Raw genomic sequence first — 16,729 nt, 5'->3', positions numbered from 1 at the left:
CTGCTTTCAGACAAACCAGTGCCAGTCAAACGGGTTTGCCTATGTCCAGAAGGCCCCAACTTTTATGATTTGGAGGTAATGCCAATGGATACTGTAGGAGTGCTTCATGGGGCCAGGATGCACTATTAATTTCTGAACCACCCTGGCTTCCCAGGGTGGCCACTCTCCTGTATCACAGTAATTCTGAGGCATCAGGGGACTTGCCTGCGACTGCTCCTGGATCACACCGTTTTCTCTCTGGGTCTGAAGGGCTGAATCTCCATCTGGCTATGCATCCAGATCGTCTGCTCTTACATTCCACATGCTTAGTCTCTCCCGCAGGGATATAGAGCCTCAGAGTAGGCAACCAGGTAGGGATACTTTTCTTCAACTTTTATCTAGCTTCCACACGGGCTCCTTAGCCAAAAAACTCATGTGCTTTGATTTCCTCCATCTTTTTTTTTTTTTTTAATCCAGATCCTTGTAATCTATATAACCTCCAAGCAAGAACGGTCAGTGACTCACACAGCTCAACTACATCTTGTTGGGATACCCTCAAGCTTACTCCGAACACACATTACTTTAAACTAAGTATGTTTATTTGAGTATGTTAAAGGAAAAAGTCTTTTGTTTTTGAGAAGAAAAAAACCAGTAGTGATACAAAGCTCCTTTAAAGAATAGTTTTATTATGTTTTTTAAAAAGCAATTCTACAAAGGGCAAGAAAAGAAGCTATATATTCTAAGTGCAAGTACTTGAGGCTGGGGTGTAAACGTGTCAGCATGGTCTGAGATAACGAATGTAATGAGCTTAACATAATACTTGACCCACAGGGCTGTCCTGAGTCCCCTTCTGTCCCTTATATAAGAAATAACACTGTGGGCAGTGTCTGTGTGTGCTCAGAGTCACCTGCGCATCATGGCCTTAGGAACACGAGGGAGGGAAGAGCAGAAGTTCTGGAACTAGCAAATAGGAGGCAGCCTTGTTCTGATTCTCCAAGAGGTAACCTCTCCCTCATTGTCATCCCTATTCTTCTAGGCCTCTCATGACCTAGATTTTTAAGGCCAATGGTAACTGGCAGTTAAACAGAGGGCAAACTGAGGACATACTTTCATTGCTGTCATTCATGGCCAGATTTTTGTATCTGTGGCCAGAGTTTAAAGCAAGTAGGAATTCAGAACCTAGATTTGCAAATTTAATAATATACTCTTTTCTTACGCCATCAGGGGGAAAAAAAGGCACACATAAGCTAAGTCTTACACACGTGATGCATAGTTTACTTAGATGATAGCTGGCTCTTAAATGAAAACTCCCCTATATTGGAAGGGTATTATATTTAGTTATTTTTTGGGTCCGGTCGTGGGGCCTGAACTCTGGGCCTGGGCGCTGTCCCTCAGCTCTTCAGCTCAAGGCTAGCGCTCTACCACTTGAGCCACAGCACCCCTTCCAGCTCTTTTTTCTTTTTGCTTATGTGGTGCTGGGGAATTGAACCCAGGGCCTCGTGCATGCAAGGCAAGCACTCTACCACTGAGCCACCTTCCCAGCCCCTGGAAGGGTATATATTTATTAAGGTATCCAGTGAAGCACAGGAAGATACATTTGGACAGATACCCAATTGGGAGTGTGTAATTAGCTGTTTCCAAATTCATCGCCACATTACAGGGTATAGAAATGTCCTTCCAACTAGCATACTGGTGAATTCCAGAACCTCCTTGAAGGGGCATTATTTATTTGGGCAGAGCACACAAGCCACTGCAATGGCTGGCAACAATTTGGTACTCCACAGTGTGAAAGGGTACCAGGATCCGTGTCTGTGTGAGCATGTATGTGTGTGTGTGTGTGTTTGTGTGTGTGTGTGTTGGTTGGGTGAGCAATTTCTATTTCCAATAGAAAATGCAAATAAGCTCCAAGTCCAAATCAGAGGCAAGAGTTAATGAAAAGTCTTCTCTAGTCATGGATGGAACAGCCAATGTCCTCATGCTCTGGAACAAAGCACAGGCCGGGCCCTGGTGGCTCACATCTGTAATCCTAGCTACCGAGGTCTGAGGTTCTAGGTTCAAAGTAGCTCCAGGCAGGAAAGTCCATGAGACTCTTCTCTCTAGGCAACTACCAAAAAGTCAGAGATGGAGCTGTGGCTCAAAGTGGTAGAGTGCTAGTCTCGAGCATAAAGTTCTGGGACAGCATTCAGATTCCAAGTTCAAGCACCAGAACCAGCAAAATAAAAGCACAGTGTCCAAGACAGGACACTAGTAAGGGTTTACCTGCCCTACCATGGGAATTTTATTTAGGAAACTTCATTCTTTCTGTTGTGAGTATATATGAGATGTGCATCTTTCCCTGCCCCCCCCCCCCCGCAGTAGGTGCTTTCTCCCCAAAACTCATTGGAATGGGGGTGGTGAGGGAGGAGATGGCAGAGGCTCAGTAAACCCTCAATGAATGCCTCACAAGTTCTCAACATGGCTGCACTCTGGAGCAGGCTAGAAATATATCTTCTACATCTTGAAAAGTGATGAGGAAAAAGACTAGAGATTTGGGTAATTTCTAAGGTGTATAAACTCTCATACTAAAGTAAGACTTTCCATAGTTTCTCATTACCTTAGGAAGGATTTTGGAGACGGTACCAAAACAAGGTACCAAAACAAGACACCGCTTAAGTGGGTGAGGTGACTAACATGGGAAGTCTCTACTTGACTACTCATTAAAAGGAAAAAAAAAAGGAGCTACAAAGAACTGGAGACTCTAGAATCCTCAGACCCAAGGGGCCCCAGGAACAGGAAGTCAGTGCCCAGGCCCCTCCCAGCAAACAAAAACACCTGGCCCTGAGAAACCCTGAGGAGCTGTTAGGGGTTTCCAGAGGAAATGACTATTTTAAGTATTTCTCTTTCACAGGTCCTTTAGATAACAAGATCCACAAAAAAATAAAAACAAAGGCTTTCTCCCCAAAACCAATCTTCTATACATAGGAATAGAAAGGACATTTTCTAAAATCCTGGAGGATTTTTGGGTTGTTTTACAATTTGTTTTCTGACATCCTAAATCCAATCCTTTTATATTTTCAGGCTTTTTTAAGAGCAGGTAAAACCACTTTACATACATGTCTTCATATTTTATAACCTTATGGAGGAAGTCTCAGGGGAGGATGCATAGCCAGGCTCCGGGGCACAGCCTGGCGGGAGAGTCTTCTCTCATCCCTCAGGGTTTGACAGAGTGAAGTATGAAGGCTTATATTTTAGTAATGGATAAATGGCATTTCCTCACTTTCTCTGAGCTATGACAAAATACAAACTAAAAAGACTATCTCCTGGGCTCTCTCCTTTTAAAAAGTGGGTGGGGAAAAGCTGTCATCAGTATATTTATGTGTGGGATTAAAAAAAAAATCTCATATGGCTGGGTGTGGTGGTACAAGCCTATAATCCCAGCTATGCAGGAAGCAGACATAGGGGGATCACTGTCCCAGACCATGGGCAAAAAAAGTAACTACAGCAAAAAGAGATGCGGATGTGGCCCAAGTGATAAATAAAACACAAGCTTAAGGCTCTGAGTTCACACCCCAGTTTCTTGTGCCCTCTGAATAGTCAGAGTGACACTTAAAAGAGCAATATATTAGATTCAACATACTTTGCCTATGAATAAGGAAGACAAAATTTGAAGACTTAAGACTGAAAACCAAAACTCTGTAACTTTTTTAAAAAGTAAAAAAAAAAAAAATTACAATTACAATTCCCTATTCCTCAAATGTTTCAGTTAACTAAAGTTTCACTGAGCTAAGAGAAAAATGGCTTTCCCTCAAAAGGGCTGGCATTAACTTTTGGTGAAATTATCCAATCAAATTTGGTAAGCGTCATCGAAGGGAGAGAGGGAACAAAGAAATCATGGACCTCAACAACTCTTCTCCGTCATTTTAATTTCATGTATCACTCCAACTAACAACATTACAAGTTTAGGTTACTTCCAGTTCCTCTTACTTCCCATTCTTTGCAGCTAAGTGCATTTCTGTGCACTTAATTATTTCATACCAATTTAGTAATGGGGATCTGCATTTTAGCTTGAAATTAGGCTCTTGAGCTCTCTCTTCATGCTTGATTAAATGCACTGGAAGCAGAGCGCAGAGTGAAATGCGTCATCCATGGCTCTGCACCCTTCATAAAATTCATTATATTCTCTGGTACTGAAAACCTATTCACATTTCAAAGATGTAATTGGGGATTTAAAACAAACAAACAAACAAACACCACAACAAAAAAACCTTCGTTTTCCTCCAAGATGATCAGGCAATAGCTGGGAAGAAAGGGGGTGGAAGAATGACATCTTGGGGTTGACATGAGAAGGAAATCTAGTTTTTTGATTAATATGCCTCGCTAAGCTACTCTCAAATGCAGATATGCGCTTTATCCAGTGATCCTGCCATAATAATGTACGTGTTACTTGCTGAAAGACAACTCTGATTTATCCTTTCCTTACAGACACACTGGTCGGAACTTCACGGGCTCAGCCACATCTACGGCGACTCAGTCCAACGGCCTCTGAGTAACCCCCCAAGTCTTTTTTTGGCAAGAACCTCTGCAGCCAAAGTGTATGAATGACCTAAGTTTGCAAATGTGTCATCCCTAACCTTCAGATCCAAAGCCCAGGCCCAGTGAGTATTTTCCAGTTCCATGGAAGAAAGACGCAAGAGGGAACAGGGCTTGTTGTTATTCAGTATTATAAGCCAGATGCCCTCACATCCTCACCCAGCCTGCTTGGAGGCCAGACACTTCTTTGACACTAGTGCTTCCTCCGGGCACTGGAGTTGGGCCCACACGAACACCTGGGCCATTACTAGGTCCTTGGTGGCCCAACTGCACCTAGAAGCCCAGCTCAGGGGGGCTCAGCTTAGCACCGAGGTTGTTGCAAAGGAAAATGAGCATGGCACCTTCCAACTCCAGGCAAAAGGAGACTGTCAGCACAGCCAAGTTCTGTCACTCCTCAGCTTCTCCTTATTTACTCACAACCCCTGGTAGATGTTAACAGTTTTGAAGCAAATCCCTTTATTCAGGCCCAGATAAAAAGGAAAAAAAAAAAAAGAAAAAGAACAAACGGATGGAAGTATTCTGCACATCTACTTCAGTCATGGCCAGCCAGAGTTCCCTACGGTCTGAGTTCTCAGCTGATTGTGTCTTGGGGGTGTGGGAAAGCCTGGGTTTCATTGGTCAAGGGACAATGCAGTTGCTGGGAAGGTAGATACACAGCATTCGTTTATTACCTGGACTTCATAAAAATCAAATAACAAGGAACTTCAGAGCCCAACACAACACACAATGTTGTCACTAAAGGGTTTCAATTCTGGAGGACTTACCACCGAGACAGGGTCCAAGGCCTCCTGCTTGACAGGGACTGGATCAAACATGAGCATTCTTTTCGGTAAGCCTTCTAGGGTGCTCTGGTGGTTGTGGCCTAGAAAACAAAACAAGGTGTCCATCTAAGTCCTGAGGCCACATGAGGTATGAATTAGCAAACACGAATATCCTGTCCTTTCCCATCTCCTCCCCTACCCCCAGAATGTCCAGAACTGTTTCCCTTACCTACAAAAGATGCCAGATTATAGAATTAAAACCAGGCACCTTGGTCAGGGTCTTGAGAACCAAATGATTTTCTAACCCCAATACATAAACCCTGATATTTCTGGTACAGTGTGTACAGTCTAGCCCCTTGTGGCCAGAGAGCTTGCTCAAAATTGTGGTACAACTCGATAGAAGCAGCATTATACCTGGTGGTTAAACGCCCTGCGTTTCCCCTTACGTTCATCATGGAGAAACTGGGGAGACATGGATGACAAGCAAAAAGAAAACACAGAAGCCACCATATCATTAACACCCCCTTTTTTTCAGTATACTCATTTCCCTTAATGTCTTTCAATTAGAATTCCACACCAAAGTCGCCATGCCAAGGTGTGAAGAGATCGGTTTAACGTCTCCCTGTTTATTGTACACATAGCTTGGTCCCAAATTTTCACCACTGCAAACAGCAAAGATCTGTGTGCTTGTAGCCTCCTGCATTTCCTTCATAATGGAGGTTGTGCGTGTATGTGCGCGCATGTGTGGCGTGGGGGCACTGGAGCTGGAGCTATTTTACTCAAAGCTGGTGCTTTTGAGCCACACTTTCATTTTCACCTATTTACCGGCTAACTGCAGATAAAAGTCTCACAGACTTTCCTGCCTGGGCTGGCTTTAAACTGCCATCCTTAGATCTCAGCCTCCTGAGAAGCTGGGATTATAGGAATGAACCCCCAACACACCGCTCCTTCCTTAATTTTTAAGGTAAACTTTCTGAAGACTTCTTGGGTGAGAGGCATATACACACATATATATGTATGTATGCATGTGTATATGTACATACATACACGGTAGTGGTGGTGCAGGAGACACATTAAGCATACTCTACCACTGAGCCACACCTGGGCTTTTCCAAAACATTTTGGTCTCAAAATGGTCATTTTAAATTTAACTGAGGTTGAATTCTTTTCACCTTAATTTACATTTATGAATTTGAGAAATGCTTATTCTTGAAGTGCCCCTCCACTAGCACTTTTTATATGATTATTAACTTGTTTTCACAGCTCTTAGAAAATAGATGGGCAGAGTCCTCCTCCTTGGTGGACTCACACCAGTTCATTTCCAATGAACAGCAAGTCAACTGCCGACCCTCAGGGCATGTATTCAACAAGGTTCAGATCTTCAGCAACTGGCTTCAGGTACTTACTTTGCAATTTTGTTAAGAGAGTTTTGGCCTGAGGCAAAGTCTTTATCAACCAGGCTCTGTAGAGTACTGTAACTTCTAGACTGAGCTCTACCAAATGAAGCTGAAGTCCCTACTCCTAATTGTTTCTGGTATTCCAGTACTAAAACCCCTCCTCCCACAGCTTCCAGACACAAATCTTCCCGGGTATGTTTTCTATGTCTTCTGCTAAGGCACCTTCAGGAAGTATTCTGAGTACCGTGTGGTTCCTGAGAATTTCATCCACAACTCAACGTGAAGGCCCTGACTTCAAAATCACACTTCTCTATATAGCAGGCCTCATTATAATCTGCAAGCACAATACCACGCTGCTCAAATCCATGGTGTTGTATCCAACACAGTGAAAAATGGATGATTTCAGAAGGAAGGATGAAAACCCTTTTGTATCTCGGGATTACTAAGCACTCCCAGCCTAGCAGCTGCACTGACAGCCTTGGCTAGAGGGACTGAGGCCCAGATTGGTGTGGGACAATCAACAAGAAAGGTAAGAGTTCCTGCTTATTATAAACAAGAGTTGGGAGATTTGGTCAGATAACCTTCCAGCCAGATACCCACACAGACCAGCGAGACCGCAGCCTCCCACCAACACTTCCTACTCCTACAAACTGAATTTGCTCTCACAGATTTGTGATAACCACTCAAGTTATCTTGATGTGAAGCTTTCTAAATAAAAGCACACTCATTCTCTAGTGAACAAGGCTTGAACCTTGGTCTTAAGACTTTCTAGACTGTAACCAACTGGCCATGGGCCACACAGATGCCTCTACCTTACCTGCTTCTGAAGGTTTTATGATGATTAAATCAGATATTAAAAGCAAAACCAGCTGGGCTTCAATGGCTCATGCCTGTAATCCTAACTACTCAGGAGGCTGAGATCTGAGGATCATGGTTCAAAACCAGCTCCAGGAAGGAAAGTCTGCGAGACTCTTATCTCCAACTAACCATCCAAGAACTGGAAGTAGATCTGTGGCTAAAATGGTAGACAAACTTTGAGAAGAAAAGCTCAGGGACAAGTTCCAGGTCCTGAATTCAAGCCCTAGGACTGGCACACAAGAAAAGAAAAAAAAGAAAAAAGGAAAAAAAAGAAGAAAGAAAGAAAGAAAGAAAGGAAAGAGGTTGGGGGAATGAAAGGTAGAAAGGATCTCAATATTCAGGAAGAGAACCAAACACAAACATTAATCATGTTTTATTTAGCTTCAAAAATCATCTATGTCCTAACATATCAAAGACTTGTTACTGTTCATGGGTTCTGGAAACAGAGAATGAGAACAGTATCTGTAATAGCAAAATACCTTTCACAGAACTGAAAAATAGCCTTAAGTTCCGGAAGAATGAAGGTCCATAAACTTGATGGCTTTTGTTACCAGAGGGCAGCGCCATACCCTGGAATATTTATCGTAATTTAAAAAGAATTTTAAACCACAAATGCTGTAGAAATCGATTACACAACTCTGGCAAGCAATCAGTAGAACCAGTAGGTGGCGCACTAAAACAGATATTAGCGATGAGGACACAGACCTTAGATCCCAGTATATCTCAGAGTTTTAAAAAACCAGTATCTGTTTCAGCCAGGCTGAGGAATTCTGTTGGCCACTTTTGTGCGATATCACAGAGATGAAGAGGCCTCAAGGGGGTTCTGTTTTTTTCGTACTATTTTCCAATCATAAATATATTTACACTTTAGCTCTATATAGCTTAGAAACATTCTAGAGCTAACCTATCTCAGTATAACAAAAAAGCATTTAAAACGAGATAGAAGGGGGGAAAAGGCAAAAACAACTTCTGAGTTACTGAGGTGCTTAAGAATAAAAATATAGGAATATCACCACTGCCAGAATTGCTTCTTATACCTGTACTAACTATGTTCTTTCACTGGGATAGCCCATGAAACTTGCTTTTTCTCCAATAAAGAAATGGATGTCTCTTCCATCCCTCCCCCACCTCCACTTCTGACTTTAGGTGTCAAAGTAAGGGTCAGATTTCTGTGAAAATGCAAAACAGTGTGATTATACATTAAAAGCATGGAGAGTCATATACATGACTTCCAGGAAAGTTCTGCTTCTGAGTTCTATCCAGCTGTCAGTGAGGCCCAACAGCACAGCTGTTTCAGAGGGAAAGGGGAGCAATGAACTGCTGCAGAGTCAAAGAAGGGATGGGAGGGGAAAAAGAGAAAGACGAGTGGGGGCAGAGTCCCCCTCCTTTTGGTTAAAGCAGGGCTAGCCTAGCCTGACAGGTATCCCTTCATGTCCTAACTCTTGATTCTAAAAAGGTCCTGGCATTATCTTCACCCAAGTCAGCCTGACCCCTATGGCTCCCAATTATCTGCATCCCTCAAAGCAATCCTTTGTTTCCTAGCAGACCCGGGCCAGGTGTACAGAGAACAGCACCATTAAGCCAGCAGTCATGAGCAAGTGCACTTTTCCCCCAAGTGTTTCCCTTACCCTTTTCTCCCCAAACAACAACGTGTGTGTGTGTGTGTGTGTGTGTGTGTGTGTGTGTCTTGGCCAGAAGTAGGGTCCAGGCAGGCAAGCAACCTCTCTGTAGCTAAACTTCCTTCTGAGAAACCTTCCTTCTTCATTACCCACTTCTTTCTACAAGCTCTTCAAAAGCTCCTGATAGGCCAAGCATTATTTAATACCATTTTCTCTGGCCAGCCGCATGAGAGGACAGGCCACTCATGGGAGCTGGCATCTGTCTTAGAGCTAGACGGTTTTATTCAAGAGAGCTCGGTGTGTGCCCCTACATGGATGTGCCACACCACCCATTCACCTACCTTGTCTTCTTTTCGTTGGCTTTGAAAGGAAAAAAAACAAAACTTCCACGGAATATTTCCTAATCTTTGCCCCTCATAAATTCAGATGACTTTGCACTCATGAGTTTTGTAAAATGGTAGAAGTTACTTATTTTGTTTCATCTGAAAATCTAATGAGCCAGTGAGCAAGCGCTCTGCCCTCTCCTGTCCCGGGTGAACAAGCCACCCAATTTTACTTTCCTGCCTCCACCCATCTGCTCCACCCCATGGAGAGTTGCCAGGGCGAGTCCAACTTGTCCAAACAGGACATGGCTTCAGATAAGATTCTGCCCACACCCTGTACTGCAGAAAGACCAAGTGAAGCAATTGATTCTGCATGTAAATAGTAAGGACAGGTGCAAAGGTAACCACCAAGCCATCCCCTCCCCCCTCCCCTGCCCCACATTTCCAGACTGGGGGTGCCCAGCAGAGCAAGAGTGGGGAAACTCAAAGCCGCAGTGTGCTGGAGTTAACTCAAGTTCAAGGGCATCTAGGGAGTGAGTGACCATCCACAACCTCCTCCTTCAAAGAAATGTTTAGCAAACTCAGTCATTTCCCCAACCAAGATCACACACTTGTTTTCCTCTCTTTATGTCCAGTGACAATTTTGTTGTTTTCATTTTAAAGGCAGGCAACCCAAGAGAAATTGGGAAAAAAAAATACCCACAATGTTTAATCCGGCTGTGTACACGGATCACCAGGCCTCGCCTAAGCCGTCCCTCCCAGGGAACAGGGAGGCGTTATATAATCAAATCCAGAAAGGCTGCAGGGAAGGCCACGTGGCCTCTCACCCCCTCTCCTTTCCTGGGGTGCCCTCCCTATCACTGGAGACCCACCCCACTCCACCCCGCAGGGCCTCCGCCCAGGGGGCCCCACCCTGCAGGCCGTGGGAGGCTGGGCGGGGAGTGACCCGGCTCAAGCAGCAGCCATTCCTGGAAATTCCAGCCTAAGCAAGGATGGCTAGAACCTTCCAAATATCCAGAAGAAAGCCATCAGGGTGGCAGTGAGCCATTCCCTCCTCCCCTCTGCTCCCGATGAGTCCCTCCCCGCTCCCCCCAAGGCTGATTCTGGAGATCTCTGGACCTTTAAATGCAAAGCCTAGGCTGCTAACACTGCCCTCTCTCTTCAAAAGTAAACAAGGCAGAAACAGAAAAGCATCTGTAACCAGGCGAAAGCCCAGGGCCACAGCCTCAGTCCTTCTCTTCCTCCTCCTCCTCCTCCTCTTCAGTGTTCCTGCCTCTTAAAGGCAGCCCCTCCTCAGCCCCTCCCCACCTCCAGTTTGCCTTATTTTCTGCTTTTTCACCATGGCAACCTAAGGTCAGCGGTGAGGCCTTCCACATCCCTTTTCTTTCCACTTCTACCATTGCCACCCGGGCCTCCAGCCTGTGTCCTGGGAGCTTTCCTTGCGTTTTCTGGCTGCCCAAACTCCATGCCCTTGGACCCTCCAAAGCAGCCTGATCCCCTTTGGCTCTTTCCCCCCTCAAGCTCACACAGCATCCAAGGGACCTGAAGGTTTGGGATGGATTCAGGTGTCTGTGCCCCCTTTCCAACCAGCCATGCCCAGCTAACCCCCTTCTAACCAGCCAAGCGCCCCTTGTGCTGGCCGCCCTGCCCCCCACTTTCCAGCCCGCGCCTTTGTTCATTTTTGGCCCAGATGCTGGGCAACCAGTGTGGAATGCCCCCCCTTCCGGCTTATCTAAATCCTCCTAACTCTTCAAAGACCAGCTCAAGGCCCTGCCCACCCCAGCCAGGGCGCCAGCTGATTGCTCCCTGGGAGATCCCAGGCCACCTCTGCTCACCTAGATGCTGAGCCTGCTTTAGTTCCCCAAAGGGAGTATCCCCTTATCACCGCCAGTAGTGGGATCTTCGAGGCCTGACAGGCACCCCCCCCCAAAAAAAAAAGAAGAGGGAAACATTTTTGAAAATCAGACCTAAGGACCTCAGAGACCTAGCCTCCAAAAAGCACACACAGAGAATTCTACTGCCATCTCTCCCTCTGATGGCACTGTGAAGTACCCTAGGCAAGCAGTGGGGGTGCAGTGGAGCGTCCCCCCCTCCTCCCAGGAAGCCTAGGGAGCAAAACTTTCTGAAAGGAGGGACTGCCTCTGACCTTCACCTTGCCTGCCTAGGTCCTCCAGGTCACTGTCCTCACAGAATTAATATCCACGGTTACTACCCACCACTTGGTGCCAAGGTCTCTATTTCTGTTTTTAAAATCTAAGACAAAATGGGGAAGGGGACACAGAGGATGGAGTTCACTTGCCTAGCACACACAGGCAGGTCCTGGATTCAATCCCCAGCACCTCAAATAGTGACGATGATATACAAGACAAGAGGAAAGAGGGGAAGAAGGAAGAGACAACTGCCAGGGGAAAAGGACGGGGTGGAGACAGCAGGCTTTTTAAAAGGCCACTTCTGTACAGCAGTGCTAGTTAGGGACTAAGTGAGGTCACACTTCCTGCTGGTTAGCTCCACCTTCTTGACTGGTGAGCACAAGTTCTGTTCTGCTCAAGGATTGTCACTGAAAGCCTGTGACACTGGGCACTGCCTTCCCATTGGACTGAAACAAACTGCCACGATCGAACAGCTGATACGCAGGAGAGCCAAGATTTGAACCCACGTCATTGTCCGATGAGAACTAAACATTATACCCACATATCACTAATGGGAGGGAGAGTCCAGTCCCAGACTGGTCCCTGGGGAATATGGACCACAGGCATGCAGTTACAGTAGCCAACAGCAGCGGTTTTTAACCCCTCTTCTCTCAACTCGCTCCCTCCTGTCTACTCCCTTTTCAAGCATGCTTGGATTCCAGATCAAAACCCACATTCTGCAGGCCCCAGATGAGGCTATTCTTCCTTGCCAATGCACCTGCAACTGGTCCATAAAACTGCTCAGAAAAAATTGGCAGCTTGATCGAAGTAAATACGGAAATCCTCCTAATAACTCTACAAAGGTGGCAGGGTCAGGTCCTTGTCCCCATTTTAGAAATGAGGAAATGGAGGAACAGAGGTGAAATGACTCGCCTGAATGTGCATTTGTTGCTGTAGCCAAGAACAGAAGTGGTCCTGCTGCAGACCAGTGATGTTTCTGTCCTCCTTCTGAGCCCAGGAGGTGGAACCTGCTTTTCTGTGCCAATGCTCCATCCTGGGTCACCCCAGGCACAGAGGGCGTGGTATGCACACTCCCTCATGCTGAGCAGGGCCCTGGGGTGGGTCCATTGGACAATTAAAGATTTCAAAATGCCTGTTCAGGTTAGATCACTACAGACCTACTCCATCCTGTGGCATAACTCCGAATAACGATTGCACATAATTTGAGATTAGTTCTAATGAGTAGGTTCTCAATAAATAGTTGGGAGATGAATAAATAAACGGATGTCAAATGACACCTCTCCTATTGCTAGGATAAAATACAGGGTCAGAAGAGCCCTGGGATGATTGGATGGCAAGAGTCCCACAAGAAAAATTGGTCCAGAGGCCAGCAAAGCTAGACTGAGAAACTACCTTCAATTCAGTGAGAAACTTTGCAAGAGTTCTTTTGTTCAGAGAACTAAGCAGAAGAGGAACTTCATCTTACTAATGCAAGGAGTTTTGGGGTATAAAGCTAAACTTTGGGAGGTTAAGGAGGTAGATAAAGGAGTAAACTGCAGTGGTTACACTCGGAGAACAGGAGTTCTTTGAAAGAATGGCACACAGGCCAAAGGAGAAAACCCTCTACTTGATTCCCAGGTTGGAAAACTCTGACCTTAACCCCTCCTCACTCCATCTCTTCTCTCTAGATTTGGCCAAATCGTACTGATCTGGGTTGAGACCAGCTGTGGATCATCCTTGCCTGGCAGGGTCCCCAAACCTTTAAAAAATTGGCAATCTCCCTGAGAATGTCCCAGGCTAAGTTAGGCTGTTAAAAAAGCTCCTTTGGAAAGGGGCACCCTATTCCTGGAGATCAAGGATACCAGAATGCTTGGGCTCAAGTGCCATGGAACTTGCTTCATTCTTAATAATTAGCTGGGGTAATGATCATGATTCAGCCCATCCACACAATGGAGTGAGTTTCCACAAACATCTAGGAGTCAGTTTAGCTAAAGAAAGAACTTTACTATATACTAACACTCAGACCAAAGGATAACTACAAAACATGAAAATCATTTCTTCCTTGTCCCATCCAAGATGGTGACATTCCAGAACCAATGAGGGGCTGGCCAGGTGAAGGGTAGACATACCCTGGGGAAAACATTTCTAGTTCTGCTTCAGAAACTATCTACAGTGGTGTCTCTTTTATTACTGCTAAACTTTAAGGGGAGTTTGGGGTGGGGGCCCAGGGCTACCTCCTTTAGACAAAGCTCTCCCTTATCAGGCAGACTCTGTCTGGTTTCCTGTCTCTGAGCCTGGCTGACTACTAAAGATTGGGGGGTAGGGGGTTGGTGTCTGCACCCAAGGAAGAGACAGGCCAAGCTTGAAAACACAACATAGAAAACCATCATCATCCCAATTCTATCCCAAGTCACTTCAACAGGCATCTAAAACCAGAAGAGTGTGTATTAGCCAGTCAGGTATCAATTGTTTTAAGACTTTAGGTTGTTTGTTTTAATAAAGCTAGAACCAATGACAAATGAGGCCTGTATGAAAGCTTAAACTTCCAGGATAATTCCTAGTATTGAAAGGCCAAAGTTGCTTATGTTTATTTTTTCTTCAATGCAACTGGGTATAAAAACAGCAAGAAATGTTGTCTACAAAAGCTGCCATTTACAGCAAAAGAGTATATTGAGAAATATTAGGAAGGCAAAAAATCCAAAGAGAAGATGGAGACAATGCAATTAACTTAGGAATAATGACTTACATGGTCCAGAGATAAAACTTTTATTCTCATTTTTAAAGAACTGCAGTAACCTGATGGTTATAATTTCCCTCAACTAGTTCACACACAATTTAAAAGCTCAAGAATTTTTTTTTATATATTAAACCTTAATCAGTTCTATTAACCAGCTCTCTCTCCCATCTCCACTAAGATGGGAAAGCCACATGGTTCTGTCTACCAAATCTAGTTGGATCACCAACTTTGGAACTAAATCCAAAAACCTGCTTCTCTTTGGGTTATTTATGAGTTTCAGGGTAAAGGCTTCTTGCTCTACTAGTTACCTTAACATTTCATGTTGCTTTTCCCAAGAAACATTTCCTGCTGAAACATTCTGGAGACTCGTGTGTATGTGTGTGTGTGTGCGCGTGCGCACACGCATGCATGCATGCATACACACACTCCAGCAGTAGAGCTTGAACTCAGGACCTGGGCACTGTTGCTTGCTTTTTCACCCAAGACTGCACTCTTATCACTTGAACCACAGCTCTACTTCCAGCTCTTTGTTGGTGGAGATAAGGGCATCATGGACTTTTCTGGTTGGGCTGGTTTTGAACCATGATCCTTGGATCTCAAACCTGAGTTGCATTATTGGCGAGAGCCACTGGTGCCTGATTACTTCCATCATTTTTCAAGAAAAGTTTATCAGTAGCCAACTATTTGGTTCTACTCACTTTAACAAATTTTATGCCTTCATTTTATATATAAAGCAAAAATGTGGGATGAAATCTTCCCAACTAAATCCCTGTCCATCCATATTTGAGAGTTTAGAATCTAATGTCTCAGCAAATGTTTGAATTCCATCAGGGGACATTGTAGACTATCCTTTAAATTTTACAGAAAATCCTAAAGTTGGACTGGGAAGGTGGCTCAGTGGTAGAGTGCTTGCCTTGCATGCCTGAGGCCCTGGGTTCGATTCCTCAGCACCACATAAGCAAACAGAAAAAAGCCGGAAGTGGCGCCGTGGCTCAAGTGGTAGAGCGCTAGCCTTGAGCTGAAGAGTTGAGGGACAGCGCCCAGGCCCAGAGTTCAGGCCCCATGACCGGAACCCCCCCACAAAACAAATTCTAAAGTAAGTTTTAAAAAGATAATTCCCTCCCCCCTTAAAATTTTTTTTGCCAACCATTTCCTTAAAATTCAGTTTCTGAAGAATCAAGAGAAAAATAAGGCTACTGTATGTTTTAAAGTTAACCCATCAAGGGCTGGGAAGGTGGCTCAGTGGTAAAGTTAACCCATCAAGGGGACATTTTAAAAATTGGGACATGACAAGTTTGCCATTAAAAGTGTTTTTCTTCTATTTTCAAAATATAAACTTAAAAACACCCTATCATTAAATGAATCTTATTACCTGTTCTCCTTTTCCTTAAGCTTTTTCTTCTTAAAATTCTTATATATACACACACACACACACACACACACACAGAGGTACGTTTGCCTAAATAATTTGCCTAAAGATTTCTTCCTAACATTAGTTTCTTCAACCCAGGTTATCAAGCTGTGTAGACATCCCCCCCCTCTCCCAGCCCCCCTGCATCCCAGCATGCCTTGGGCAGCCAGTATGGAAGTGGACAGAATGGTCACAGCTTTCTTGTCTACTGTAGGATGTTAATCCTGATCCAAAATTGACAGCTTCAGGGCAAAATGCCTATCTGAAACACCTTACCCACCTTCACATGAGGACTGCAAACACAAACAAAAAGCAAACTCCTTCAGTTTTCTTTGCCACTAGACACAACATAAATTCCTTAAAATCCACAATCAAAATGTTGAAAAAAAAAAAAAAAGGTAAAAGGTATTGATTTGCCCATCTAAACTCAGGAGCAAAGGCTGTATGTAAAAAGGCTAACTGACTTCTCATTATGACATAACACAAGCATCTTAGGCAATTGCTCAGTGTAGAGACAAGATAACTCCCTGGGTGGGGATCCAGAGTAGAGGGGCAGGGACCGTGGCCTGGTCCAGGCTACTGATCTACCAGAAAACAGCCTGAAACAGGAAAGAGCACACATATGCCACTTGGAATGTATGACGCAAACCCCAGCCTTGAAACAAAGAACAGGAAACAGCTCTGCTGGCTGTGCTGGAGAGAAAGCACAGAGAAACATTTAGCCGGCCCTCCCTGACCCTATATTCATGAGCAGCTGGAGTTTTTTAAGACAACAACAGGGGGGTGGAGGTGTTTGTTCTATGGGTGTGAATAATAACACCAGCTTTATGCAGAGGACCTGCCCTATTTACAAATAAGAGCTGCCACATACAGTAAACATGGTAAGTGCACGTGTGATTTTTATCATATTCAGGCTGCAGAGACCCTTCAAATTAACACCAGCTTT

General features: G+C 44.6%; 1 protein-coding gene across 3 annotated transcripts in view; it reads right to left on the bottom strand.

The window, feature by feature from the left end:
* Klf3 (Kruppel like factor 3) overlaps positions 1 to 16,729 on the bottom strand; it is a 32,058-nt gene that overhangs the window by 12,547 nt on the left and 2,782 nt on the right. Inside the window, exons 1-2 of one of the 3 annotated variants that reach the window (XM_042678040.1) lie at positions 9,525 to 9,730; positions 5,313 to 5,410 (exon numbers count right to left, since the gene is read on the bottom strand). In XM_042678040.1, the coding sequence (XP_042533974.1) occupies positions 5,313 to 5,369 (57 nt within the window). In that variant the 5' untranslated portion in view covers positions 5,370 to 5,410; positions 9,525 to 9,730. Of the gene's footprint in view, positions 1 to 5,312; positions 5,411 to 8,788; positions 8,856 to 9,524; positions 9,731 to 16,729 lie in introns of those variants that run through there. The other 2 variants (XM_042678039.1, XM_042678041.1) reach the window with 2 other exon arrangements.

Source organism: Dipodomys spectabilis, unplaced genomic scaffold, assembly GCF_019054845.1.
Source record: "Dipodomys spectabilis isolate Male_0828 unplaced genomic scaffold, ASM1905484v1 ptg000043l, whole genome shotgun sequence".
NCBI lineage: Eukaryota > Metazoa > Chordata > Mammalia > Rodentia > Heteromyidae > Dipodomys > Dipodomys spectabilis.
This window is presented reverse-complemented; position numbering and strand designations above follow the sequence as displayed.